We start from the raw sequence: 26,800 nt of genomic DNA, 5'->3' as shown, positions 1-26,800 counted from the left end.
TTTAGATGGTTATACAGGAACCCAAGCCCGTGTCCGAGAGGCAACATAACCGAGACCTCAGACCAGAGAGAATCCACGGAACCCCGCAGGCCGCGGGAGAATGGAGGGAGCACAGCTCCCACGTGAGCTGCTAGCTCCTGACTGTTCTCTCTCCTGTCGGCCTAAGGTGAGTTGCGTAACCGCTTTGAAAAGCCCGATGCTTCGGATGTTTTAAATTCGGAGCTGGATTCTTCAAGGGAGAAAGCTGGGCGGCGGTGAGATGAAGTGGCGAGAGAGGAAAATTAGCACGGGAGACGGGAAAAGATCTCGGAGAGCAGTTACCTGCCACCGCGATGAGCACTATTATCTCTGCAGCCAGCCGTCTCCGCCAGGGCAGGTTATTAAGGGCAATGCCACTTTGGGGACGCCCGCCGAGGTCCCCGTGCCCTCGTCAGCCCTACTGGCTCCTCTCCAGCGTGGGGAGCAGGCGCGGCCACTGCCGCCCCTCTGCACAGGGCCTTACCGTGTACCAGGCGCTCGGCGCCCCATCCGAGAGGGCAGCTGGGCTCTGTCCAAGGTCTCCATGCCAAGAAACCAGGGACAAATCTCACCGCAGCCCCAGGGAGAGCCCCCAGGCCTCACCCTACTGCTCTGCCTGCCCTGCGGGGGGCGGGGGAGGAAGCCAGGACAAGAGCGTCCGGCCCCTTGGTCTGCTTCTTCACCTTTCCCGTCTCTGTCTCGGCTGGAGGAACTGTGAGGTCGCCTATTCCTGAAGCCAGCTCTGAGACACAGCCTGGGCTGGCGTGACCCTCCTGGGGACCTGCTCTGGGGGTCAGAGTGAGCTCACCTGGTGGGGGTGCCTTGGGCATCTGGGGCTGGGTCCCCTGCAAGGCCTCCCTACCCCCCCCCCTCCCCCACACACACACACACGGCTTCTGTCTTATAACCTGAACTCCCATCTGTGGGAGCCATGCCAGAGTCACCGGATAGCCAGGGCGAATGAGAGTGTGCAGCCTTGCTGATAGTACGCCGGACGACCCAGGCCACTCTGAGCATGGGAATCTTAATCAGAACGTCCAGGGACTGCATGCGAGGGCACAGCAAGGTCACTGCTTGGAAAGAAGCCTCTTTGGTCTAAACAGTAGCAAACACGCTCACCAGCTGGTGTGCTGTGGAGAGGCTGGGAGAGGCTGGGAGAGCCTGGAGAGGCCCCTGAGGCTGCAGCTCAGGGAGAGCACAGGGGCCACTGCTGTGGGAGGGGGCGGGGCCAGAGGCAGCGTGCAGTGTGCAGTGTGCAGCTCCTCAGATAACGGCTGTGGGGACAGAGGCCACTGCTGCTTTGTGGGAAAGATGTGCTCGTTTATCAGCCGGCGTGCGGCTGCCTGTATGGGACTTCGCTGGGAAGAACTGTCTTGTCTAATGGCTTATGGGCGCTGGCTCCTACGATAAAGACTTATTTTTCTACGCCCACCACGTCTCATGGCTTCTCCGTCTGCCACCTAGCGTCCCAAGAAGGTCCAGCCCCAGGCAGAGTCAGTGCAGTGGGCAGGGTTCGAGAAGGAGCCTGCCCTGACACTCGGCACGGCGTTAGCCGGATTCAGAAGATACGGACGGAGAACAGCTGTGCTCCTGCTGCTCTGGCACCATCCTTCCTCTACGGTCCCCCGATGTCCCCACCAGAAACACCCCCACTCTATTCTGAAGTCAGGGGGGAGGGGCACAGAGAATGGGGGTGCGACTGAGTCCCTTGTGCCTGAGCTCCTGGGAGTGGGGACGCTGGCTTCCTCCGCTCCTGGCCCCCTGGCCCGAGCAGGAGTGTGAACGGGTGTGTTCATTCCCCCTGTGGATGTCCCTCCCCCTGCAGGCACCCCTCCCCTTGCACTCGCCCCACCCCCTGCACACGCCCCTCCCAAGGCAGGCAGTGCTCACCGTCCACCGTCCAGGGCAGCGCCCAGCCGTGGGGACGCAGCAGCTCCTGCACGGCCTCCAGCACCGTCTGCAGCTTCTGCTTCTGCCCGATCTCCGACTGCGTCACCTCGGCCACGTTCAGCTTGCAGCCCGCCAGCGTTTCTACAGCGAGCACGGAGCAGAGGGCAGTCAGGCAGAGCCGCAGGGTCGGCCGCCTGCTCAGTGGCTCACGAGGAGGACCCCTCCCCACGGGGTCCGGGTCCGCGGTGGGGCCAGTCACCTGCAACAGCGGGGCCTTGGGGGACGGGGAGCCACAGAACCCCAGACCCCCAGTCACTCAGGCTCCTTAGATCACTGCTCCAGGATGCGGGGGGGTGCGAGGGGAAAGCCGTGCCCGCACCCCTTGGGGACGGTCTTTGCACATTAGATGGACAAATGGTTCAAGGCGCAGTGGGCAGGCGAGGAGCCACCTGCAGGGACGGACGGGAGCTGCGGAGGCTGAGCCAGGACTTCCCGGCGGGAAGAGGACGTTGGTGCGAAGATAAAGGGCCTGACAGGCCGCCTCTGCTCCCTGCACCCGCGGTCCCACTCTTGTTCCTCCCTCTGGACCCCACAGTCAGGACCCTGCGACCATCCCGTCTCCCGGGGGAGCAGGGGGCAGTCCGAGGAGCCGACACGACCTGTCACCTCCGCTCGAGGCAGCTTCGGACTGCGGCCCCTCTGGCCCCGCCTCAGCCTGGTGCCCTCCCTTCCCGCCCAAGGACCCACACCTGCGCGGGGCAAGGCCGAAGAGCCCCGGTTTCCCTCCTGCTGTTTATTTTAAGTGAGCCACGCTCTCATAAAGGCTGTCCCCACGGCTTTCTATCTTGCAGTGTCCCCGGCAAAGTTCTGTTTGAGGCCTTTTCACTGGAGGCGCCTGGGGCGCCCACATTCTCTCCCGTGACCTCCCTCCCCCGATTAGAACGAGAACACCCAGCCCTGGTGTCCCTGAGGTACCGCAATCATAGATGCCTGCGGGCTCGGTTCACTCACTCCCCACCCACACACGGCGACTGAGCACCTACTGTGCGCCAGGCCTACTGTGCGCCAGGCGCGGTCCCAGGGCCCACGTGCCTCTGCTCCCCTTGGCTGTGTGCACCCAGCAACGTGGCAGCTGCAGACAGTTATGGAAGCTGTGGGTGATCTGCTGCAGCCTGAGGCTGGGAGCTCAACACACACGTGACCTGAAGCCTAGGGCCCCTCAACGCCACCTGGGAGCTGAGGCCCCAAGTCCACTCTCAGGATGTGTGACCAATGTCAGCCTGGGTGGCCCTGTGCTGGTGCCCTTTGCGGGGAGTGGGGGGAGGGGCTGAGGGAGCCGCCCTCCGGGGACTCACCCAAGAGCTTCTGCAGCACCTGCCCATCGAACAGGTCCTCCTCCAGCTGCTTCACGATGATCCTGTCCTCCACCAGCACGTCGTTGATCCAGTCGATGAGAACCTGGGGGGGGCGGGAGTGAGGCCAGCTCAGCAGCGCCCCCAGACCACACTCGGTGATGCCCCCCACCCCCGACCACGCTCAGCAGCACCCCCAGACCATACTCAGTGGTGCCCCCCACCCCCGACCACGCTCAGCAGCGCCCCCAGATCACACTCAGTGGTGCCCCCCACCCCCGACCACACTCAGCAGCACCCCCAGAACAGGGCAATGGTCAGAGCAGCTGCAGGAGGCACGAGCTGCCGGACATTGTACATCAAGATGCCCTCGGCACAGGGGCCTGGGGTGGGGCCGGAGGGGCTGACCCACCCGGGCTGCCAGGGCTCCCGAGGGGATTCACAAGAGCCCCCTAGACTGGGCCTCCTCCTGGCGGGGACTCGGGGAGGTGGGGACTCTCAGCCAAAGGGAAGGATGGCGCCAGCAGGGGGTCGAGTGGGTCGCTGTTAGCAGCACTGCCCGCGTGGCCCAGGCAGTCCAGGGGGGGCTAAGATGTCTGTCCCCTCCCCTCCCGTCAGATACGCCCCAGAACAGTCCCGAACACCCGGAGCCTAACTCCAAAGCTGCAGAGAAGAGGGGACCCCAACAGGTCCCCAAGCTCTGAGCTCCTACTCCTTCTAGCAGCTTTACGCACAGTCATGCCCCACACAGGCCTGCTGGTACAGTGTGCGAGCCGGCGTTGCTGGTGCACCCACAAAGCCACGCCACCGTCCCCGTGACCACCTGAAGGGCATCCTCGTCACCCCAAAAAGAAACCCCGTACCTACCCATAGTCACTCCCCATCCCCTCCCGCCCCCCAGTTTCTTCCCACCACTAAGCTATCTTCCCCGCGTACAGATTCGCCTGTTCTGGGCGTTTCATCTGAATGGAGTCATAGGACACATGATCTTCTATGTCTGGGTCACTTCATTCAGCGTGATGTGCTTTTTGTTTGTCTTTGTGTCGTTTTTATTGATTTCAGAGAGGAAGGGAGAGGGAGAGAGAGAGAGAAACATCAATGATGAGAGAGAGTCATGGATCGGCTGCCTCCTGCACGTCCCACACTGGGGATCAAGCCCACAACCCGGGCACATGCCCTGACTGGGCATCGAGGGTGACCTTCCTGTTCATAGGTCGACGCTCAACCCCTGAGCCATGCCAGCAGGGCCTGAGTGATGCTGTCATCCCGTTATAGGTGGGTCTGTACTTCCTGTGGGTGGATCGCATCCCAGGGATAAACATACGCGTCTGCCTGAGCCGCCATCAGAGGGGTCCCCCTTTGCGGCCGTGCGGATACGCGCTGTGAACACGGGGGCGCCTGCTCATTCCTCCAGGCAGCCTTCCCCTTACGCTCTTTCTCAACAACGTTCCCCAGGGGACTTATGGTGGTTTATTACGAACAAAGACAGCGTCGACCGTGGGGCTGTCTGCGAGAGCGAGGACTCCGCCCAGCACGAAGCTGCGTGGCCAGTGCTGCTGACGTCACTTGTCCACAAGACAGAGTGGATCGGATGGACACCTGGACAGGCTCCCTCAGAAACAGACAGTCACCCGTGGTTTTCTGCGCAAGGGAAGCAATAAAACTACCTAATCGGTGCCCAGAACCTCCTGGGAATGGAAGAGTATTGCCGCTCTCAGAGACGAACGAAAGGCCATGAATGCGGAATAGACTTTGAAACACGCAGAACTGGCCACAAAGCACAGTCCTGTGAGGTGGATCCGGTTTCCCCACTGACTCAAATCATTAACTCAGACACCCCATCCGCGAGGAACAGAAGTAAAATCAATGGAGGGTGGTTTGCAGGAAGGCAGGGGTGAGCAGCCCGGGCATTCCGGTTCTGTGAAGGTCCTGCCGAGGTCAGCAGTCCCCCGCTCGGCCCCCTCCTCTACCCGCCCCCCCCCACCCCCCCCGCCGGAGGGTCAGGCGGCGTGGGCGTGGGGATGGAGCCAGGGGGGCCCCTCGTCTCTGACCACCCTTCCGGTTTCCTTGGGTGGGGCCTCCTGGTCGCCCCTTCTCCTCCTGATCTTTAAAGAGCATGTTCCTGAGGCCTCGCCCTGGGCGACTCCTCTTCTCACTGTCCACTCTCCTCCGAGGCCAGCTCAGGGCTCCCACCACTTCCAACGCTGCCCCGGAACCCCCACCCCCGCCCTGCACCACCTTCCGCTCGGCGTTCCAGGAGCTCCTCTCACCGAACTCTTCACCCCCAGCCCTGCTCCTTCTCCGAGAGGAAACTGACACCGTCCACGAGTCTCAGGGCCTGGACTCCACCCCAACCCCACTGCTGCCCACTTCTGAGCTGCGTCCACGTTCACCACCTCCTCCCCCACCGCCCTTGTCCAAACCACCTCCCTGGGCCACAGCCCTCACGGAGCACCCTCTCGCCGGCTTCTTCCAGTCCCCACTCTCCTCTGCCCCAGGGCCTTGGCACGTGCTATTCCTCCACCCTGAACACATCGCCCTCCCTCACTGCCTGGCCAGCTCCCACTCATCCTTCAGGTCGCAAGCTTCTGTTTCATCCCCTGACCACCCACCCCTCCCAGGCCACCGCCCCACCCCACGGCTCCCAGCACAGCCCAGTGCCTTGTCCCCTGACGCTGCTCGCACAGGCCATGCCAGCACATGTTGTTTATAACGATCTCCCCTGTGGGACTGTAAGTTCTCTGAGGGCAGGGACTATGGCTGTCTTGTTAGTGGTTCTGTCCCCGCACCCGGTGCTCACAGCTTGGCACTGGAGCTCCACACTCAGGTACTGAGTTCATTAATTAATTTACTGAGCACCTACTATGTGCCAGGCCCTGGGAATAGAAAAGCCAGGGGGGCCTGTGTCCTTGGGTTCCTGGCATTCCAATCAGACATTAAAGACACACACAGGCTTTCAAGTGGGGACGGGCATGAGGGAGGGAGGGAGGCAGGTGCAGCGCAGAAGCTGGACACACACCTCAGCCGGCGACCAGGTCATCTGGACACCACCTCCCAGGGGCTGATCGTGGGACAGACCCAGGAGGGTGCCCGAACCACGGAACCCCTGGGAGGGCCTGGGGCACGCGGACCTCCGGCCCCAGCGGCGGCCTTGCCCAGGGCGCAGTCCTACAGGGAGACGCGGGCAGATGCCACTTCGGCCGAGAGGAGGCTAAACCTCCCGAAATCCCGTCTGGATCTCGGACCCAGTTAAAGCCCAAACACCAACCACAGCCAGACCAGGAGGAAAACCAGCTCCACCCAGCAGGCCGGTCGCCCAGCTCTGGGGAGCGAGCACAAAGCCCCGCGGGTCTGCCTGCCGCCCCATGCAGGGGCCGTCTCCCCGGACACCGCCCAGGCCTCCCGGGTCATCCGTCCTCATCGTCCGCTTCACGGGCCTTTTCGTTTTGGGGGCACCCTCATTTCCGAGCCTCGAACCTGCAGGCACGTGGCTAGGACGTGTCTTAACGACGCCCTGGGCGCTGTGCTCTGGGCACGCGTGTTTGACGAGCTTGCTTAAAGCAGAACAAAAAATCACTTTCCCTTTAGTCCCTTCCGAATGCTCATCAGGCCCTGCAGCCTGTCTCCCCCCAGCGATGACAGTTCTGTTTCAATCGCGGCCAAACTGCTCGTGGCTGCCGGATCCTCGGAGGGCGCAGTCCGGGCCATGTGGCGCCAGACGCCTCCCAGCGCCTCCCACGGCGCTGACAGCGCCGGCATCTGCCCCGAGGGGCGCTTCCACGCAGCTGCCTTCTCCCCGGGGACAGAGGAGGAAGAAAAGCTTAAAGGCCAGCGAGAGGCTTGTCCCATAACCTGGGAATGAGATGGGAAACCTACACAGAGCAGCCCCTGTAGCTGGCTCTGTTCTCCGCGATCCCTGACCAGCACGGTGCCCTCCCTCCCCCAACATCCCTGCCTGACCCGCCCCGGACGGCCTGGCGGCTGGACGGGTCCCTCTCCTCGCCGACACCCAGTTTGTTCAGAACACCCGGTGCTCAGGGGGGAAACCTTCATAAAATAAACCAGGAGGCCACATTGTTGGGTGTGTCCTAACACTGACACTTTCCATTTGTTTTAAAGGCCTCGCCTGGTGTCAGCCCTCGGGAAACACGCCTGTGCGCCACGGCGGGCCCACAGCAGCGGGTGGGGGAGGGACTTTGTAAAAAGCACTTCAGCTAGAAGTGCTTCTGTCCGTGACACGTGGGCCATACACACGGCCCAGCCACGGGAGTCGGCTGTGGCTACTGAGCAAAGCACTGTCTGCGGCTGCCGGCTCTGGAGTTGGCGCTGCTGCCCCGGGCGAGGCCGCGGTCGGGCCGAGTCTCCACTCGTCCACCACCTTCTGAAGCGCTCCCTGGTCCAGATCAGCAGTCACACCTGCATCCATGCGGGCCACGCCACACACCACACGCCACACGCCACACGCCACACGCCACAAACAACGCCCCGCGGCTAAGCTGCGGCCTGGAACCAGGCTGCGGGGAGAAAGCCTCCGTCCTCGCCTCCCTGACTCTCAGGGGCCGTCTCCCTGTCTAGCTGGTGTCTGCACCTCCAGATGCTGGGAAACTGGCCGTCCACCCAGTTCAGGGGGTCGCATTGGACGCTGCTGAGCGGGAGCAGCCAAGGGGCCACACTCCGCTCCCCGCGCTGCCTCTGAACCCTCCACGCCGGGGGGGGGAAGGGGGGCACCTCCCTCCAGCCGCTCCTCTGCCCGGTGCAGAGTGTAAGCCAGCGTTTCAAAGGCCCCGGGAGCCCTGGGTGGTTTGCTCAGTGGCTAGAGCATCGGCCTGAGGACTGAAGGGTCGTGGGTTCAATTCCAGCCGAGGGCACGTCCCTCAGTGGCAGGCTCGATCCCCAGCCCCAGTCGGGGCACATGTGGGAGGCAACCAATCGATGTCTCTCTCACGTCGATGGCTTTCTCTCTGCCTCTCCCCCCCTCCCACCCTAAGAACCAATGGGAAAATATCCTCGGGGGAGGATTAACCCAAAAAATGTTCTTAAAAGAAAGGCCTCAGTGAAGGGGGCACCTGGGGGGTGTCCACGCTGTGACCTTGACCCTGACCCCTTCCTCCATTCAGCCTCCTCACCTCACAGCCTCAAAGAGCCGCATCCAGCCCCTCTCCCCAGCCCACGGGTTTGCCCCTTCCCCTCCTTACCTTGACCAGCTCCTTGAACTTGGGGTCCTCCTTGGAGGTGGGATCGATCATGGTGCGCTCCTCATTCTCCTCTGCCAGGGGCACAGGGGGCAGGGTCAGGGGCAGGGTCAGGGTCAGGGGCAGGGGCAGGGGCAGGGGCAGGGACAGGGGCAGGGGCAGGGGCAGGGGCAGGGACAGGGTCAGGGGCAGGGACAGGGGCAGGGACAGGGGCAGGGGCAGGGGCAGGGGCAGGGACAGGGTCAGGGGCAGGGACAGGGGCAGGGGCAGGGGCAGGGGCAGGGGCAGGGACAGGGTCAGGGGCAGGGACAGGGGCAGGGGCAGGGGTAGGGGCAGGGACAGGGTCAGGGGCAGGGACAGGGGCAGGGACAGGGGCAGGGGCAGGGGCAGGGGCAGGGACAGGGGCAGGGGCAGGGGCAGGGGCAGGGACAGGGGCAGGGGCAGGGGCAGGGGCAGGGACAGGGTCAGGGGTAGGGGCAGGGACAGGGGCAGGGGCAGGGACAGGGGCAGGGGTAGGGGCAGGGACAGGGTCAGGGGCAGGGACAGGGGCAGGGACAGGGGCAGGGGCAGGGCAGGGGCAGGGACAGGGTCAGGGGTAGGGGCAGGGACAGGGTCAAGGGGCAGGGACAGGGGCAGGGGTAGGGGCAGGGACAGGGTCAGGGCAGGGACAGGGGCAGGGACAGGGGCAGGGGTAGGGGCAGGGACAGGGGCAGGGGCAGGGACAGGGGCAGGGACAGGGGCAGGGGCAGGGGCAGGGGCAGGGACAGGGTCAGGGGCAGGGACAGGGGCAGGGACAGGGGCAGGGGCAGGGGCAGGGGCAGGGACAGGGTCAGGGGTAGGGCAGGGACAGGGTCAGGGGCAGGGGCAGGGTCAGGGTCAGGGGCAGGGACAGGGTCAGGGGCAGGGTCAGGGGAAGGGGCAGGGTCAGGGGCAGGGGCAGCTGACTTCCCGGCACAGACTGGGGGAGACGGCTGAGCGTAAAGGGCCCCGTGCTCTCAGTGAGCACGCGCCACACTGTCGCACAGCAGGTGCCAGCTGGGGGCGGGTGGCCGACCGCAGGAACTGCCTCCCGGAAGGCGGGGAGTCCTCCAGCCTCGCCTTCCCCCCCCCCATCCTTCGGCCTCGCCCCTCCCTGCCTGCCATCTCTCAGGAGAGACCCTGGCGAGGCGGCCACGCACACAGGCCTGCACTGATCCGTGGGAAAAGCCACTCTAGTACCTGGCAGGCTCACCACGACGCAGGACAGCTCGGAGCAAAAAGCATCAGAAAGAAAAAGCAAAAAGAGAAGGAAAAGGAGGGTGCTCCGTGCAAAACGTGCTCGTCCTTCTTCTGCTTATTTCCCCACCGTGTGCTTTTCCCCTCCGGGTCCCGGCCTCGCTCCATGGACAACAGGGCACCACATGCGGGCCCTGTGATGTCCCTGCTCAGGCCCCCGCCGCCTCCCACACTCCTGGGACGAAGGCTAGCGCCCTCCGCGGCCCCGAGGCCCTCACCGCCTCCTTCCCCAGCCCTCCCGCCTCCCTCGCTCCTCACGGCCGCGGCCACAGGGCCTGGCTCCTGCTCCTCCCTGTCTGCCGCCCTCCCCACCCACACGCCTCCAGCCCTCAGAGCTCAGCCCCGGCACTGCCCGAGCTCAGGGGCCTGGAGCCTTGTGAAGTGAACTGGAGAACAGAGCAGCTAGTTCAGTGGTTCTCAACCTTCTGGCCCTTTAAATACCGTTCCTCACGTGGTGACCCAACCATAAAATTATTTTCGTTGCTACTTCATCACTGTCATGTTGCTGCTGTTATGAATCGTCATGTAAATATCTGATATACAGGGTGGTCTTAGGCGACCCCTGTGAAAGGGACGTTCGACCGCCAAAGGGGTCGCGACCCACAGGTTGAGAACCGCTGATAGGTAGAGAGACGGCGAGAGGCCCGGCCGGCGTGGCTCAGGGGTTGAGAGTTGACCTGTGAACCAGGAGGTCACGGTTCGATTCCCGGTCAGGGCACATGCCCGGCATGCAGGAGGCAGCCGATCCATGATTCTCTCATCATTGATGTTTCTCTCTCTCTCTCTCCCTCTCACTCCTCTCTGAAATCAACAAAAATATATTTTAAAAAAGAAAGACGGTGAGACGAGGAGGGTCAGGGCCCGGGGACCGTGGGCAAGGCAACAGCGGGCACACGGTTAAGACGACTGTTTCCTGTCCCTGCCGGCCCAGAGCAGGTTCCAACCAGGAGGACTGTCCCCACCCCGGGCAGCAATGTCTGGAGACACGTTTGTTTGTCCCAACTGGAGGGCGAGGGGATGCCACTGGCATCTGGTGGGTAGAGGCCAGGGATGCGACCCTCACCCCACAGGCCCAGGGCGGCCCCCCGCACCCAGGGCTTATCCGTGCCGGCTGGCGTGGTGCCACGGCAGAGGGCTTGACCCCCACGCCCCTCGGACAGTCACCCAGGAGCACCCGCCGGGCAGCAGCCGGCCAGACCCGCGACCCTCAGCAGCATGACCTCGAGGAGCCACGCTCTGCCGGGAGGAGGGAGGAGGGAGGAGGGAAGAGCCGCGAGGACCCGCCGGCCCAGGGAGCTCGGCCAGCATTGGCCTGGGGCAGCCGCCAACGTGCGCTGGCCTTTCCCGGAGCCCTCGCTGGCCGCCCTGTTGCGGAAACCACAGCGGAGGCGTCCGCCGGGACTTCCCTTTGAACCAGGCTTTGGAAGCAGACGGAATGTTCCGCCACTGCCTTCCGACTGCGTGGGTCCCACAGCACACTTTAGGGCAGTGGTTCTCAACCTTCTGGCCCTTTAAATACAGTTCCTCATGCGGTGACCCAACCATAACATTATTTTCGTGGCTACTTCATAGCTGTCATGTTGCTACTGTGATGAACCGTCATGTAAATATCTGATGTGCAGGATGGTCTTAGGCGACCCCTGCGAAAGGGTAGTTCGACCGCCAAAGGGGTCGCGACCCACAGGTTGGGAACCGCTGCTTTCGGGGAACGTGTGCGGGCCGTCCCCTCACCTTTGCCGACCAGGACGTGGCCCGAGGAAGCGGGTACGCCTGGCAGGTCCCGCCAGCAGGCCCAGGCGGGGCAGCCCGGCCTGCAGAGATGGGGGGCGGGTGGGGGGGGTTACTCGTGTGTCTGATTTTCAGAGGCTTCTCACCGTGGCAACTGTCCTCCCACGGCATTCAGTCGTCTCCTACCTGTTGGCTCCCCAGACCTACACTCCAATAAAACTCACACCCGTAACCAGAGAGCAGCGACTTGTTCCTCCTCTTGCTTCTCACACACGACCTCGTGCTCAGAGCCAGCCTCCCCCGCGGCGCCCGGTGCGATGTCTGAACAAGAGGCCGCGAGCACCAGGCGTCCCGCCCCCCCAGGGCCGGGCACACGGCACGGGGGCTCGGCCGTCACTCAGCGGGGGGTCGGTGAGCCCATGGTACCTAGCAGGGTGTCCTCGGGGTGCAGGTCCGCCAAGGCCGGCGACATCGGCGAGTTGATGGCGTTCTTGCCCTCCTCCTGCAGGTCGGTCACTGCGGGCAGAAGGAAGGAGAAACCGTCAGTGAACACGGAGCACCGTGGCTCCCCGCGCTGGCAGGGGAACAAAGCGAAAGCAACTCCTGCTCTTAGGCACGTAACAAACATTCCTAAATGGCTTGTCGCCCAGAAAAAGTCTAGGAAAAATGATCCGAAGCAAGAATATGTTCAGCAGCTCTTCCCTCGCCAAATACTCCCCCCGCCCCGCCGGGCCCGCCGGTCCGCTGCCCCTGCTCCGTGGAATCCATGACTAAGTCACGGAAGCTTCTGGAGGGTCCCCGATTGGCCCGAGGCTGCTGACGGATAAGCGTGTCTGTCACAGCCTCGGGGCCGAGGTGTGCAGGCCCCTCTCAGCACGCACATGGGGACGGGGCGGGGGGTGGGGGGGGGGACGCAAGCGCAGAATCTAAAGCGAGGCCATGGTCGAGGCCACGTTCGTAGGGACAGACCCTGATGGTGTGATGACAGGTGCTGCCCAGGGTCGGCCTCGACCTCCTGTCCAGAGAGCACAGGTTGTGTGTATTGGGGTGCAGGGTCCGCAGGATCTGGGGTGGGTGAGAGGTACAGCATGGATCCCACGGTGGCAGAAAGGATCCCTCGCTCCCTGGAGAGACGCCAGGGAGCGCAGCCGCACTGTCGGCCTCGCCTTCGCACCGTGTCCTCCACCGGCCGTGCCTGTGACTCCCAGACCCAGTGCTGGCCGGTTCCAGCTCAGCCCCGAGATCAGATGCACTGGTGCGGGGTGGGCCCTGGGGGGAACCTCGCGGCCACAGCCCGGATCACGGCCACAACACCGCCCTCTCCATCGGGTGGCCAGTGCCAGGGGCCAGGCCCCCTCTCCGAGGAACGTGCTGGGGTAAAACCTACTTCCTCTTTCTATACAGTCACCTTCCCACGGGGCACCTGGAGTGACCGGTGAGAGAGAGGCCGGAGCGGGCCCTGCTGATTGCCCTGGCCAGTGGTACCAGCCGGCAAGTCCCACTCACCTCCAGGAGGCTGTTCCTCAAATGCCAGGGCCCGGGAGGATGGGGGAGACGGGAGCAGCAGGACCAAGCCCGGGCCGCGCACAGGGCTCATGGGACTCGGCCGCAGACCCAGCTTTGGGGACCACGCACCCTCCGCCCCTCACAAGGAAGACGGCGTGGACACTGGTTTCTAACCCCAGCGAAGCCCTGAGGCAAGATGGTGAAATCACACACCCACGTGCACAGCAGCACGAGTCACGGGGGCCAAAAGGTGGACGAGCCCGAGTGTCCACTGATGGCGGAGGGATAGCACGTGGTCCAGCCACGCCGTGGATATTACTCACACCCAAAAGGAAGGAGGTGCCGGCACTGCGACAGCACGGAGGAATCTGAGGATATTAACGAGCGACACGAGCAGACACAGAGGAAAACCCTGGCTGAGGCCACACCTGTGAGCCCTGGACAGGCACACCCACAGAGAAAGCAGGCGGCGGGGGCTGTGCCACGGCCCAGGGTGTCCGTCTGGGAGGGTGCAAAGTCCTCGAGGTGATGGCTGTGCTGTGTGAACGGACCACCTGCCACTGAACTGTTCTCGTAAACGTGGTCAAAGATGGTAAATTTCATGTTACACATTTACCGCCGTTAAAGAGAAAACAGACCCTCTCCCACATGCGGCCTGGGAGCCGGCCCCGCCGTCGGCCGCGCCTCGACCCCACGGGACCCACCCAAGAACAGGCCCCACGTCCCTGGACCCTTCGCTCAGCTCTGCGCCAGGAGCAGCCGGGGTTCGAGCTTCACAGCAGCTGAGAGCACGTGGATGGCGAGACCCTCGCCTCCCGCCCGAGTCCCCGGAGACCCCACGGCTCCTCGGCAGCTTCGGAGCACAGACCACACCCAGCGCTGCTCTCCCCGCCAGAATCACACAGCTCCACCAGGACAGTTTTCAAAGGAGACGGGAGGAGGAAAGGATTGTTCACAACGTCCTCGTGGATCCAAGGTGTGTGCGTGACCCGGGGAGGTGGTGCAGGCAGCGGACCCGGCGCCAGGTCCCATGTCCGGGGCAATGTCCCCACTGAAGGGGACAGAGAGGCCAAGGGGTCCTTCTGGGTGAAGGCCAGAGAAGAATAAAAGACCCTGGTTTCACGGGAGCGGAGGGTCGCACAGGTGGGCTCTGGCGCAGGGGGGCTCTGGTGCAGGGGGGCTCCGGGCACAGGGGGGCTCCGGGCACAGTGGGGCTCTGGGCACAGGGGGCTCCAGGCTCAGGGGGGCTCTGGGCATAGGGGGGCTCCAGGCACAGGGGGGCTCTGGGCATAGGGGGGCTCCGGCACAGGGGGGCTCTGGGCACATGGGGGCTCCGGGCACAAGGGTACTCAGGGCGCGGGTGGGCCCCAGGTGCAGGGGAGGCTCTGGGCGCAGGTGAGGCGTCGGTGGGAGCCCATCGCTCCCTCAGAAGGTCTTCCCCTTGCGGGAAGGGGCGGGAAGGGATGGGCGGGAAGGGGTGGGGGGGGGAGAGCGTGCTTCCAGGCTGAGAGCGGGGCGGGTTCTGACTCGGGGAAAGTGGGTCACAGGAAACAGCTCTGCACACGGCCCTGGAACATCAAAGGTGACACTAAGCAGGGCCAGGACTCCACGGCCGCAATCAGGGAGAAACGCTCCCGGCCCCGCCCAGGCTCCGGTCCAACAGCCCGTCCAAGGGGCTCGTTACGCATCAAGCCCTGAGGTTAACCAGGACCCCGAGCCAGGAGGCGGGGTCCTGGCAGACACAGGGCCGGCCGCCAGCTCTCTGAGCCAGGGCCTGTGGTCACAGGGCCGCAGATTCAAACCCCACTTTGCCACCTGCTGGGGTGTGGCTGGGAGCAAGTCCGCTCACCTTGCCAAGGCCCAGGTTCCCCGTCTGTAACGTGGCGAGGGCAGCAGTGCCCACCTCCGGGGGGCGCTGAGGACTGTGAGGCTGAGAGCACTCAGCCCTGCCTCGGGGAGACTCTGTGAAGGCGGCGAGGGTACACAGGCGCTCCGGAAGTGGGTGCAAACCGAGGAATGAGAGATGAAGAGGAAGGTGAGGTCCTCATCCCAGGGAGAACCACGGAAGGCTTCCTGGAGGAGGCAGCCATGAAAGATGCCAAGAATGCAGAGAAGTGATGTGGGACTCTGCAAAGCATCTGGATGGCTTGTCAGAGCTGGACTCCGGGCGCCGAACACCAGGCCACATCGACGCTGAGCCGCAGGCGGGCTGCTGCCCCCCAGCCCGGCTGCTCCAAGGGGCCCCAGGGGAGGAGCTTCCAGCCTAAACCTGATTATTGTCCTCTGAGGTCAGTCCAACGGCTGGAAGGAGGGGCCTCCTGAGCCCGGCTTTTCCCCGAGGACCCCTCCAGTCGAGTGGGGTTTTCACAGAACCGGTCCACTCGCCAGACGGGAAACACTTCAAAGCCGTGAAACCCCAGCTGTCCTGAGTCACGGACAAGGATCGGATGCCGGGTGGGGGCGCGGCGGGTGTGGGCGTTCAGACGGACCGGGCTGCGAGCCGAGCTGGGGACCAATTGCAAGCGCCTGCCATCGTTTTGCGATGAAGGCCACACGACACCCACAGCCAAGCACGAGGAGGCCGGTGCCCACGCATTCCGACCGCGGAGCTCACCTCCCAGCAGTGACGGGGCTGGGAATGCCAGGGGGGTCAGAGAGGAGGGAGGGCGGGGCGGGCGAGAGCCAGGGAGAGCATTCCGTAGGACAAGTGCCCGCTGGGAACGGCCACTCCTCCCTCGGGCCACGGTGGCAGGCTGCAGTCACCAGATCTTAGGGGTTTTCAAATAAAGCTGGAAGTTTGGGGTTTCGTGTAGAATCTCCTAATTTATAAATGTAAGCCAATGACTCGAATTCTGTGGACCTACTAACATTTCCTGAGCACCTACTATGTGCCAGACATGCTCCATACTGCTCATTCATCTCATCTCCTAACCAGTCTCTGAGGGAGCGGCTGGGTCCTGGCTGGGCTGGCATCTGTTAGAGGGGAAGGCACCTGAGACGCACCACCAGCGAGCCTTGGAGTCTGAACCTGGTTCTACCTGATCTTGCATTTCACTGGCCCCAGCTCAGCCTTAACCAACCAACTTCAAGCCTCAGCTCACTGGCCACCTCCTCCAGGAAGCCCTCCTGGGTGCTCCACATCCACCCCAGATGCCTTTCTGCCCAGCTCAAGCCACAGCTCAGCCCTGTCACTATCTCTTCCCTGGACCACCTGCCCACATCCGTGCTATCAGCTCCTGCACACAGTGGGTCTTTCCGTGCACTCCAGGAGCAGCTGGACGAAGGGCTGCAAACCTGGAGCCAGTCTGCGGGTTTCGGGTGGCGGCTCGGCCACTGACGAGCTGGGTGATGCCGTAGGCACCCACCCGCTCTGTGCCTCAGTTTCCACTAAAAGAGATGCGCACGCTGAAGTCCTGCTGGCGTGCCGCAGCAGCCGGTACATGCTGGCCCTCGGCGTCTGCGGAGGGGACGAATACTGGTGTGTTTCCAGATCTCTCTCTCTCTCTCCATCACTCCGCCCAAAGCCCGGGCAAGGCTGAAACCAGAGCACGGCTCCCGGCCGGGACTCCAGCCGCACAGAAAGGAAGAAAGAGGCTCCAAAACCCGAAAGCCTGGCCACCGGGAAGCATCCCCGCAGAGCTGCCCAGCACCCCGGGCCAAGCACAAGGCTCCAGCTTTGAGTTTCTGTGTTTAATCTTTTTCTCTGTGTGGGTTTCACTCCTTCGTTTATTTATACTCAGGTTCTTTCCAAAGGAAAGCTTTTAGCAGCTTCCTTTTCTTCTTCCTTCTGACGTTATTGGGAAAGCGGGCTGGCTCCAGAAGCACTGAGGCCTCGCTCCAGGGGCGCCGGGCAGGGAGGGGGTCATGACACACCCGCGAAGAGGGGGAACAGGGAGCTGTGGGGGTTCCGCGAGGATGAAGAGGCCTCGTGGGGAGCCTGGCGCGGAGGCCGGAGCTGTGACAGCGCCGTGCTCCGACATTTTCCTAAGTGTGTCATTTCAACACAGCGGCGACTTTGTCACCCACGGGGCTGTCGCCACGCACGGCGTCCCGGTTTTCACGGGAACAAAAGCTCAGGGAGGTGCAGAGGCCGGCGGGCCCAGGACCGAAGAGACAACGCCAGCAGACGGAGGAGCTGGAAGCGCAGGGGCCCCGATCCGGCCTCCAGGACAGACCCCCTTCTGGTGACAGCGCCCTCCTCAGGGGCCGGACAGGACGGGCTCAGCGCGGGCAGCGACGGGGAGGCGAGGGCAGGGCGCACCTCCTCGGGCCCCGCCCGCCCGCCCCTCCCATCCAGGCGGTCCAGCAGGAGCCACGAAATCTCCGGGAACCAGGCTCCCGACAGCTTTCCCTGGACCCCCGCCCTCCCGTCTGCGCTCAGGGGCCGTTTCCTCGCGGAAGCTGTCATTCATCGGGATGATTAAACTCGCCAGCCATGAAGGTCTTCGAAACAGAGCGGCTCCTCTAAAAATCGATCACGCTGCTCTCCTCGGCCGAGCACACAGCTCGGGGCATTTCCTCGAGGCCCGAAGAGTCGGAAACGGGAAGGACGGCCTCAGACTCGGCGCCGGGGCTGCGGGGAGAGCCCCTGTCCGGCTCAGACACACGGAGCAGACCCCGCTCCGACCCTCATTCCGCGGGCGCGCCGTGTCCCGCGTGCCCCGCTCGTAAAGGCCTGGGGATGTGAGGTCGTGAACTGCAGGGTCAGTCTCCACGGCCCTCAGCACCGCGGTGGACGGTGGCAGCGTCCCGTCCAGGCGAGGCCGCAGGGCAAACAGCCCCCGGGAGCCGCCGTCCTCCCAGCCCAGATGCAGGCGAGGAGAGAAATCGCCCTCGGCCACCCGTGTAGCCACGTGTGAGAGGAGGCAGCTCTCATCTCCGAGGTGCCCGATCGGTCCCGCCTGTGCTGAGGCTCGTCCCACGGTGCTCGGCCCGCAATCAGCCGCGTGGTCACACCCGCTAACCCGCTGTGAGCGCTGATGAGACGCCGGGTGTCAGAGCCCCAGGCCGGCCGCCCAAACCCTGACTGATGGGGTTGGCTCTGCTGGGGCACGAGGCCCATCCGGTTCCTCGAGATGCAGTAAGGGTAGAGGCTGGAGTAAACAGGGGAGCCCTGGTGTGAGGCGAACCGAAGGTCCCACGAGATCTCGCACTGAGGATGCGCCCTCGTCCGGCCGCAGAGCCACAGACTGCGGGTCTGACGGGCCTCGGCCGCCGGCCAGCAGGGGAGGCCGAGGACTCGAGAGGGAGGCCCCTTCTGCAAGGAGGGGCTCACTCGCCGGACAGGCTGCCCGTGTGCTGGGCGCACTCAGCACCTGCGGCCACGGGGCCGAGAACGGAGCGCCCACCGTCCCGGGAAGGCGGTCTGAAGACCGCGTGGCTGAAGCACAGATGCAAAAGGCTGGAGCTCAGAAGCCGACATCAAACAGGCGAGCCTCGGCCCCCCTCCCCCTGCCCGGGGGCGCGGGAGATGTGAGAGCCACAGAGGAGAGCCCTGCCTGTGGGAGAAGAACGGGATGAAAGACGAGGTGGACCACCCGGCGCGCGGAAACCGGGACACGGAGGCGGCCTGCGCCGTGACGGACGCTGGTCCTTTGGGACGAGCCCCGTGTGCCCAGTCGTCAGGCAGAAAGCAAGTGGGTCAGCCCAATCGCGTCCCCTCCCCGAGCGCAGCAGGGAGAGTCCTCGGGGCCGGAACAGCGGTCAGAGCGGAGGAAGGTGGGGCGGCCGTGCTCGCCTCCGCGGGTCCGGGCTCGGGTCCACCTTCCATCCCCCCACCCCAGTGTCTCAGGGCTTCCTCTGCCCACAGCCTGCCATGTGCCTCCGCCTCCCAGAGTCCACCCCCCTCCCCGGGCACCCACCCCTCCACCCCCCTCCACCCAGAGCTCAGGCCCCTCCGTGCCTTTGCTCAGACGCGTCCCCGCCTGGAGCACCATGTCCAGCGGCTGCTCGGCCCCGGGCGCGACACCCTGCCCTGCTCTCCCATGGCCTGTTGGAGGCGTCGGGCTCTCCTCCAAACCCCGGCCCAGGGCCCACGTGCCGCCCGTGGAGAAGGCCTTGGGGCCCGTCACAGAACGGCCACACCTTGGGCACCCGCTTTAACTCCTCCCACCTTTTCCATCTCCCCGCCGGGGGGGGGGGGGGGGGGGGGGGGGGGGGGAGGGGAGACAAGCAGACCTGATCCAGGTTGTCATGACAACTAATTTACAAGATGGTGTGCGTGGAGAGGCAGTCAGCCAAGCAGTACACGTGGGTCTCCCCTCCCCTCCTGCGTCATCGGCACCCGCGCTGGGTACCGGGAGGGCTCAGCGTGACAGCCATCAAGTTGGCCAGCGAACCACACGGGGCGCAGGCTCCGGTCGTGAGCTCACAGGCCACCCGACCTCTGGAGCTGTGACCCAGGGGCCGTGTGGGGTCTCGCTGCCGGATTATAAACGCCCAGAACTGGCCGCTCCTGAAAGCCTGTTATCTGCCAGCATCGAGGTGTGGATCGGCCACTGACAGACACTGGTCACCAGGTCAGCAACCCTAACGCACCCAGACACGGCCGCGCCCACGGCCCCGCACACCGGGGTCTCGTCTCGAAGATCCCAGTGCATTGCTCAGGCGTCACCAGCATCAGCTTCACACGTCGCTGAGCCTTTAAACAGACGCTCGTTACACTGAGCGACCACAGAGCTTCGTCTCCAGAGCAGCAGGACGGCAGCCGGGCGGCGCCAGCAACACAGCCTGACCCACACCAATGCCGAACCGTACAGAGTGCCTCCCGGGCCGCAGCCCTGAGCCCGCCGCCAGCCAGGGGCAGGTGGCCAGGAGGAGGACGCACACAGCCTGCGGGAGGCTCGGGCGTGCTGTGCACGGGAGTCTGGGGAAATTAAAATGCGGGTGCGGCCAGAGGCGCCGGCGGCCCAGCGGGCCCAGCAGGCCCTGTCAGGCATCGTGCCCACCTGGGCGGACGCGAGAGCGCGGCTTCCCCAGGGCCCGCGAGGGCCGCCGACATTTCGTGCGGATTCTTCGGGGTCTCTGGGGCACATGTCCCATTACCCCCATCCTCTGATGGGCAGCTGGACCCATATCCCCAGAGCCAGCCTCCCCGACCCCCAAAGGGCCATCCTGTTTTGCCTCCCATTTTCTTGGCCCCCCTGGCACCCCTTAACTCAATGCCAGCAAGCACTCCATCCTGGCCCACTCAGGCCAATCTGATGGCGAATCCTGTGGTGTGGGTGTCCTGTTCCCTTGACTTGGGGGGTGGTGCCTTTGTCCTATTTCTATCCATCGATGGTGCTGGTGTTGAGTACGTGAAATCGATATTGCAGGCCATTAATCTGTCATTAATCAGTGATAAATGACAAAGAGACTAGAGGAAGCAGAGGGTGGGGGCAGAGAGTGAGACCCAAAGGAAACTCAGAATTATCCAGAAAGCGACACGAGGGCTCCCCTGGTGCCAAGCTGTGCCAATCGGATCACTCCCAGCAGGGGCGAGCCCCCGGGGCTAACGCGCTGGGAGAACCTACTCAGCAAAGAGGAAACAGCTCCCAGCAGCAGCAGCAGCAGCAGCAGCGGAAAGAACAAACCCGGAGCAGCGAGCCCCGCGGCCCCTGTGCTGCGAGCTGGTATTAATTAATCTGATCAGCAATGTCCCGCTGCACCAGGGAAGCCCAACGTGTGCTCTGCCGAGAAAATGAGAGAATTAAACCATTAAGTCATTTCAAAGAACGACTGTGCGTGCACCTGCAGCAGAAACACTCCTTTGGGGAGAACTTGGGGAGAAGCTCACAGAAAACTCCCGGACGGCGCCCTCTAGTGGCCCGTTCCCACCTGTACAAGCGAGACAGGCAACCCGCAAAGGTTTCATTCTAAACAGATGGGCACCTTCAAAGCAGGTGGCTTCGGGGTGGCCCTGGTGCCGGTGGCCCCGTCCCCACCTGAGATTCTCAAGGGGCCCAGATGGCATTCCTGGGGCCCAGGCGTGACAGCTCCACCCAACCTGAGCGGATGCAACGCTCGAGGCAACGAAGGAGAAGGACCAGGACGCACAGCTCCCGGGGGTTCCTGGCCGGGGGCCTCTCGGGGAAGCCCCAGAGGAGCGGCTGGAGGCCAAGGCACGTGGAGCGTCCCTCCTGCCCCCCAGTCAGCTTCCCGTGGCCCGTGCTGGCCCGTCCCCTCTGAGCGTGATCAGTGGGAGGCGTGTGTGTGCGTCTGTGTTGCTGGATTCCTGCCCTTGGCGCTCTCTGAGGGCTCACACCAGGCCTGCCCACCTCCCCAGCTCCCCGCAGGGCGCCTGGCCCGGGGCCCTGGTGAGTTCATGGCAAGTACGTGACTGAATGGGTGAGTGAACGAATGCTTTGGGCCCTAACATTCCTTCCCGGCATCTGTCCTGGGAACTACAGGTGCTGTTTCCTATTCCTTCTGTTGGGGTCCCCGTGGCAAGCTGCGTAGTGCCCCCCGCCCCCCAGGATGTCCAGGTCCGAATCCATAGACTCTGTGACCTTACAAAGCGGAGGGACTTTGCCATGGGACTCAGTTAAGGACCGTGAGGTGCCCAACGTCATCCAGGGGCCTTTATAGAGTGGATGCAGGTGGGTCAGCGTGAGGAAAAGGCCACGTGAGGGCGAGAGCAGAGAGGGGGGAAGTGCCACACCGGCTCTGAGTCTATTTTAAAAGAAAGAGCAGCAGGGGGTTGCCTCAGAGCGTGTGTGTGTGTGTGCGCGCGCGCGCGCGCGTGTGTGTGTGCATGTATGTCTGTGTGCATGTGTGCACATGTGCGTATATGTGTGTGTTCCAGGAAGATCTCGGCACCCATGTCCCAGGGGGAAAGGGCAGTGGAGGGTCCTGAGGACGCCATCCATGGAGGCAGCTCCTCAGGGGACAATCCCGCCTCGGGGGACGTGTGGCAGGGCCTGGAGACAGCGCTGGTTGTCACACGCGGAGGCAGACGCTGCTGCTGGCATCTCATGTGTAGAAGCCAAGACGGCCAACACGCTGCAGCGCCCAGAACGCCCAGCTCAGAGGGGGCCCTGCAGTGCCCGGGTCAGCCCAGCTCCGAGGGGCCTGCAGTGCCCAGGACGCCCCAGCTCAGAGGGGACCCCACAGCACCCAGGACGCCCAGCTCAGAGGGGACCCCACAGCACCCAGGACGCCCAGCTCAGAGGAGACCCTGCAGCGCCCAGGACGCCCCAGCTCAGAGGGGACCCCACAGCACCCAGGACGCCCAGCTCAGAGGGGACCCTGCAGCGCCCAGGACGCCCAGCTCAGAGGGGACCCTGCAGCGCCCAGGACGCCCAGCTCAGAGGGGACCCTGCAGCGCCCAGGACGCCCAGCTCAGAGGGGACCCTGCAGCGCCCAGGACACCCAGCTCAGAGGGGACCCTGCAGCGCCCGGGACGCCCAGCTCAGAGGGGACCCTGCAGCGCCCGGGACGCCCAGCTCAGAGAGAGGCCCGGGTGCATCCTGCTGCCCACACAGCCGCCACGAGTGAAGCGGACAGAGGTCCCCTGTGACCTGGGCTCGGGTCCGGGGGCCTCCGGCGGCAGCTGTCAGCCACACAGGACGCTGGCTCACACTTGGCTGGTCCGGCCCTGCCTGCCTGGTCCAGCTGTCACCAGTGACCAGAGCGCTCGCCCTCCCGAGCCCAGGCTGCCTTGGAGGGAGGGCGCCGGTTGCCAGGACAACCAGAGGTGGGAGGCCAGGGCCTCGGACAGGTGGCCAAGCTTGCAGTCCCAGGAGGGAGGACCAGGGCAGGTGGATCTGGCCTGTGGAGAACAGGGGGACCCCACTATGCCTGGCCTCGGTGAAGGAAGGGGGTACAGGGGAGGGCTCTGGCCGTCACTCACCGTCTTCCCCCTCCCCCACCCCCGCCCTCCAGCTGCCTGTGAGGCCCGGGTTGTGTGCTGTCTCCTTCAGCTGCGCGTCTCTGGAAAGGGCCTCACGCCCACAAAAGCCCGCTCAAGGGGAGGAGATGATCAAGGCAAAGGTCAGCCTGTGACCTCCAGGGCCCCGTGGGCCTGACACTGGCCCCCTCTCTTTAAGGAATAAACGTATGTTCTTTATGCCGCTGGACCGAGGGCCGGGGCTGGCGGGATGGGGGGGGGGGGGGGGGGGGGCGGTGCTCTGGTTGGGAGCTTCCTCCGTGTCAGAGCCCTAAGGTTTCTCCAGGAACCAGCATCTCCTTCGGTCCCCCCAGCAGGTCCCAGGAGGCGGGAGGCTGTTCCCACTCGCTGTGTGACCTTGGGCTGGTTCCTTAGCCTCTCTGGGCTTCCGTTTCCTCAGTTACAAAACAAAGCTGTTATGAGAATTGCACGAGACCGCACGCTAGGAGACGGGGACAGTCCCTGGGGGCTAGCAGCTCAGAACACGTCACCTGAACCACTGCCCCCATTCCACAGGCGGGAAAACCGAGCATCAGAGCGACCGCCAAGGCCACAGCCGCGCCAATCACCACAGACAGAGCTGGGCTCGCCCCGGGCCGCCCCGGCCAAGCCCCTTTCACTGCCCCCTCCCGATGCACAGAGAACGAAGCTCTCGTCGGTGTGATGAGAGGGCCAGGGGCAGGCCCCGACCGTCCCATCCCCTCAGCAGGATCCCCCCAAGGAACCTTAGTTGCATCTGGATCCTGAAAGTGTTGCAAACACCAGTCTCCCAGCCCCGAAACCCACGCGGCCCCACGGCTGACAGATCTTCCCTCCACGCTTCGCTCACAGCTCATCCCATCAGCCTCAGACCCGCGTCCTGGGCACCTGCCAGGGACGGGCAAGGCCAGCCAGGCCTCTCGTCTCGACACCACCCACAGGCAGAGGAGTGAGGTGGGCCCGGCGCAGCTTCCGCTGCAAACGCCAAGGAAGAAAGCGGGGACTCACTGGTGAAGAGGTGCGGCCGGGGAGCCGTGGAAAGTACCGACCAGGCGAGGCGGGGACTCGGCGGGACTGGGTGGGAGACGGGGACACAATGAGCTCGGATGTGGGAGCGGGCGGGGCCGCCACCGTGACTTGCAGCTCGAGGCGAAGGCTCTGAGGGGCCCTGAGGAAGCTGGGGACGGAGCCGGGGGACTGGGCTGCAGCGATAGAAGCCTGGTGACCACAAGATGCTATTTCCATCCATCATCACTGCCAAGGCTGCGGGTGAGCACGCGGCCCAGGAAACGGCCCGCAGCCGGCAGAAGGCAGGCCGGAGTGCCCGAGCCTGGGCGGCCCCTGCAGACACGGTGACTTGCTCAGTGACAAGGGAACCGTACACCTGGCCTCCTGGCAGTCTGACCCCGGCCTGGGCCAGCGACGGCCACGGGCGGGCAGGCGGGAGGTCCCCGAGGTGGCGCAGGTCGGCTCCCCGTCCCCCCTGAGCAGACAAGACAGGCCCACGGCCGCCTCGCCCCACCTGCATCCCCTGGTCCTCGTCCCCATCAGGAGGACCAGCGCGAAAGAGGCACATTTGTCAGCCCGTTTCCATGACGACAGAAATCAAATACCAGAAACAAAGGCGAGGCAACAGCCAGCCAGACTGTGGGGGCGGCTGCCTGCCTCCCGAGCTCCCTTCCCGGGCGGAGGGACTCAGAGGCCCTGGAAAAGGGGGGTGCTGGGGGGAAGTAGAACTCACCCCCCTGTGGCCACTGGACACACCACCTGGTTCCTACCATTCCCCAGGGGCGGCGTCTCGCTGTGGCCGGCGGTGTGTGTGGGGACAGTTCAGGACACAGGGACCGAGACTCTGAGAAGGGACGGCACTGGGAAGGCGCGGCCTGAACCCAGCACCCGCTCCCCTGGCTCCTGACTCCTGCTCTGATCTCCTCCACCTTTCCTAAGATTTATTCCAGTCTAGCCCTGGCCGGGTTGCTCAGTGGTCAGAGCGCCGGCCCATGGACTGAAGGGTCCCAGGTTCCATTCTGGTCGAGGGCATGTACCTTGGTTGCAGGTTTGATCCCCGGCCCTGGTCAGGGTGTATGCAGGAGGCAACCAGTCAATGTGTCTCTCTCACACTGACGTTTCTCTCTCTCTCTCCCTCCCTTCCACTCTCTCTAAAAGTCAATGGAAAAAAATATCCTCAGGTGAGGATTAACAAAAAAAGGTTTGTCTAAGTCTAGCTGGTTTACAATATTATATCAGTTCCAGGTGTACAATACAGCGATCCGGCACTCACATGCCTCGCCGGGTGGTCACCGCAGGAAAGCTACTGGCCACCTTCCGCGGTGACCTGTCCCCGTGAGTGACATCAGCCTCCGCCCCTCGGCCTGGCTCAGAGGCGCCGGGCGGACCCGCGGTGGCCCAGGTGTGGCGTCCCACCTGGCTGTGTCACAGCGACATCTACCAGCCCAGTCCTGCTGGGCGGACCTGCGCTCAGCTCGGCTTCCTCACGCCCTCACCGAAATGTGGAGGTTTCTGGGTGGGCCCCAAGCTCCCTGCTCAGCCACCTGCTCACCCCCCCACCCCTATATCTGTGCTTCTGGCTCAGCCCAAGTTTCTCCGGCTCAAATGGTCTAAAGTTTGCTACTGAAAGCGGTTCTTCTGGCCGCAGCTCCTGAGAAAGGTCCCGTGACCATCACCCACCAAACCCGCGTGCGGGCGGCCGGGGCCTTCTCCAACCCTCCCCAGCTCGGAGCCGCGGAGGAGGCGGGGCTGGGGCGGGATGGGGTGCCACCGCCGCCCTCCGCAGGCGGAGCGAGCACGCCGCCAGGAGAACGACGACAAGTGCTATTTAAAACCCCGTGACAGCCGTCTCGGCATCTGTTTAATGACACGGCGCCGCGCCTGTCAAACACGGCGCTGAGCTTTCTGTCGGGAGAGGCAGGGAGAGGCAGACACCGAGGACGCACCGAGGTACTCGGGACACACACTCCCACGCGCCCCGCGACAGGAGCGGCCGCTGTTCCCGCGTGAAACGTCCCCGGCTGACAGCGAGGGGTTTATTTTCCGGGCGTACGTGTCAGAAATAAAGCCGGCGATTTATTTTATGGTTGAAAATCTGTGTAGCACGAGCCCTGCCCGGGTGGCTCCGTGGGTTGGGGAGCGATCCTATACACCGACAGGTGGCGGGTTCGAGGCCCGGTCAGGGCACAGACCCAGGTGGCGGGTTCCATCCCCGGTCAGGGTGTGTGTGGAAGGCAACCGATCCATGTTCCTCTCTCCCTTCCTCTCTCTCAAACTCCACTGAAATTTTTCTAATTATATAGAATGAAACTACAGAGCGGGAGCTCATCCGCACGGGCTTCTCGGGGTGCAAACGGCGGGCCCTGAGCAAACACAGGCTTCTCTGCGTTTCTCATAAGAAGGAGACCGATCCTCCCCCTCTTCTTCCTTCAAAGCCAAGAACAGACTTGGACACAAACCAGGGACGAGCAGAATCCAGATAAAATGTGAGCTGCTGCGTGTTTTTCTCCATCCCTCCCTCACCTGTGACAGCAACAGCAATAGTAACAGCTATGGGTGTTGGGCACTCACCAAGCACAAGCTGGGATGAATCCTGTCCCCACGTTCATGTCAGCCCAGCCCGTGACCGTGGCCGTATTTGGGGCTGTTAGAGATGTAACCAGGCTAAGATGAGGTCGCTGGCGATTCTTAGAGGGGAGTCTGGACACACACACACAGGACGGAGGCCACGTGACCCAGAGGCAGAGGCTAGAGCCACATGGCTGCGAGCCAAGGACACCGAGGGTCGCCGGGCCCAGCAGGAACCAGGGAGAGGCCAGGACAGGGCCCCAGGCCCAGCCCCATGGGTGCCGAGGGCTGAGACACGGCGTCCGGCCTGACTTCAGGCGCACGGCCACCTGCAGAGTGGCATCCCTGTCTCCCCGCCCCCCCCCCCCCCCCCCCCCGTCTCCCCAAGACAGGTCTGCTCGGCGCTGATGAACTCG

General features: G+C 64.0%; 1 protein-coding gene across 1 annotated transcript in view; it reads right to left on the bottom strand.

The window, feature by feature from the left end:
• The window catches only part of PARVB (parvin beta), a 66,021-nt gene that overhangs the window by 22,307 nt on the left and 16,914 nt on the right, over positions 1–26,800 (bottom strand). The window contains exons 2-5 of the mRNA XM_070411269.1: positions 11,882–11,971; positions 8,456–8,526; positions 3,264–3,366; positions 1,909–2,049 (exon numbers count right to left, since the gene is read on the bottom strand). Coding sequence (XP_070267370.1) covers positions 1,909–2,049; positions 3,264–3,366; positions 8,456–8,526; positions 11,882–11,971 — 405 coding nt within the window. The remainder of the gene's footprint in view (positions 1–1,908; positions 2,050–3,263; positions 3,367–8,455; positions 8,527–11,881; positions 11,972–26,800) is intronic.

This window comes from Myotis yumanensis, unplaced genomic scaffold, assembly GCF_028538775.1.
Source record: "Myotis yumanensis isolate MYYU_CA2020_CCGP unplaced genomic scaffold, mMyoYum1.0.hap1 SCAF_3, whole genome shotgun sequence".
Taxonomy (NCBI): Eukaryota; Metazoa; Chordata; class Mammalia; order Chiroptera; family Vespertilionidae; genus Myotis; species Myotis yumanensis.
This window is presented reverse-complemented; position numbering and strand designations above follow the sequence as displayed.